Source organism: Verticillium alfalfae, genomic scaffold (assembly GCF_000150825.1).
Source record: "Verticillium alfalfae VaMs.102 supercont1.6 genomic scaffold, whole genome shotgun sequence".
NCBI lineage: Eukaryota > Fungi > Ascomycota > Sordariomycetes > Glomerellales > Plectosphaerellaceae > Verticillium > Verticillium alfalfae.
Genome location: NW_003315033.1, coordinates 1,975,714 through 1,977,609, shown reverse-complemented (window position 1 = coordinate 1,977,609; position 1,896 = coordinate 1,975,714). Strand labels below are relative to the sequence as shown.

Here is a 1,896-nt window from a genome sequence, read left to right as displayed (position 1 = left end):
GTAAGGAACTATTTCGAACACGAGCATACAACTTCATTTCTTCATAAAAATGCTACCCCGGCCACGAGAATCCAAGTCAAGCTCGTATCATGTTGCAGAGATTGTCAACACCAAAGAATTTTCCTCATTGAATTCTCCGTCCTCACACATACTCTAGTCTCTTCTCGTCCCATCCAGGACGCAGGTACTCGCCATCGAAGCCGAGATCGAAGCTCGTAGTATGGACGTAGTCCAGCTCAAGCTCTACCTTGATTTCAGAACCGTTGGCATCCTGGCTCCACAGAGTGACGGCGACGGCGTTCTCGCCGTGGTAGTCCCAGATGCCAGGGGGGACAGGGAAGTGGACCTGGTTGCCGATATGGGGGTTGAATCTGCCGAACTGGTAGCCGTTGACGAACAGCAGAGCCCTGACGCGGTTGCTGTAGCCAGACTTGGTGGGCTGGAAGGTCGAGTTCGAGGGCGCCGTCAGCCTAAAGGAGATGGCAACGTCGAGGCCGGCGGGGACGTCGAGATCGACCGTAGTGCGGTACACGCGAACTCCAGCGCCGGGCACGTCGAGAGTCGTGGCGTTAGAGGGGTAGGACGTGAAGGACTCGTCCGAGAAACCGGGCAGGTGCACGCCGATGCGTTCGGCGTACAGGCCTCCCTCATTGAGAGGGCCACGGACGGGGTCGATGTTGCCCTGGCCGCCACCTGCCGTGCCCGCAATCTTCCACTCGGAGAAGCGGTATGCCTCGCTGCTGGGACCGATAAGAGTGGCGTTGGAGATACCACGGGGCGCCAGAGCTGCCTCACGCAGATCGTGACCAGAGTTGTCCATGAGGACCGTAAGCACGTTCTCGCCTTCGGTCGCCAGGGTGGCGTTGTCGAAGGAGAGCTCCTCAGCCCAGGCACCGAGGTAAGAGTATCCAAGGTACGAGCCGATGTAGTCACCGTTGAGCCAGGCAGAATAACCGAAGGCAAGACCACCAGTCAGGTTAAGGAATACGCCGGTAGGAGGCTCATCGGTCGAGGGGAAGGTGGCGCGGAACAGGTGGTTGCCGACGTGGACTTTGTACTCGTCAACGTAGAGGACTGGGTTCGAGAGATCAGGAATCTCAGTGTTGCTGGTCTCGTTTCGGTCGGCGACTACAACATGTCAGACAGTGAGAAATGGTCAAAGAATGGACCTCTTACCAATCCAGGTCGATGGCGACGCCTCGTAGTCGGGCGCAATCTCTGGCAAACTGTCATCGTACTTCCACGATCCAAGGACCGGCAGTTCAAACTTGGCTGGTCCATCAAGGCTGAAGGTGAATTCATTTCCGTTGCGCGATTCAATGGCTACCTTCTCCCCGTTCCAGGAGATGGAACACAGCGAAGAAGGGGCGAAGACGGTAACGGTCGTGGGGCCGTCCAAATCACCACGCAAGTCAAGACCACGGTTCGTCTCGTTGATGGAGGCGTGACGGACCAGGTAGGGGCCCTGGACCAGAACTATAGGGACAGTCAGCGAATAACGGAGGCACACTGGGGATCTTTCTGCATACCAGTCTTGTTCTCGACGAAGAATGGGTTGTTGTCCAGCCTATGAACAGTCAGTTGTCTGTAAAAGAGCTCAATCGCATATCGGCTTACTGAGGGGCCCAGAAGTGATAGGCGGCCTTGCGGTCGAGAAGAACGACTGAGGAACCATCCTCAAGGTCGACAGTGAAGATGCCCTTCTCTTGGGTGTAGGACACGGTGATGTTGTCTTCGCCGGGGTAGAAGTCAATCTTGCCAAGGCTCTGCTCTCCAGACTGGGCGTCCGTCACACCGTTGACGACAAACTCGCCAGACTCGCCCTCAGGGAGCCACAAGACGAGCACCTCCTTCTCATTGAAGACGGCGTAGGTCAGGACCTCAGCGGTCGAGTAG

General features: G+C 56.8%; 1 protein-coding gene across 1 annotated transcript in view; it reads right to left on the bottom strand.

Annotated features, from left to right (window-relative positions):
* Positions 1-142: 142 nt before the first annotated feature.
* The window catches only part of VDBG_05724 (beta-galactosidase), a gene marked incomplete at both ends in the record, with an annotated part of 4,034 nt that continues 2,280 nt past the window's right edge, over positions 143-1,896 (bottom strand). Inside the window, 4 exons of the mRNA XM_003004565.1 lie at positions 143-1,128; positions 1,177-1,476; positions 1,530-1,567; positions 1,618-1,853. Coding sequence (XP_003004611.1) covers positions 143-1,128; positions 1,177-1,476; positions 1,530-1,567; positions 1,618-1,853 — 1,560 coding nt within the window. The remainder of the gene's footprint in view (positions 1,129-1,176; positions 1,477-1,529; positions 1,568-1,617; positions 1,854-1,896) is intronic.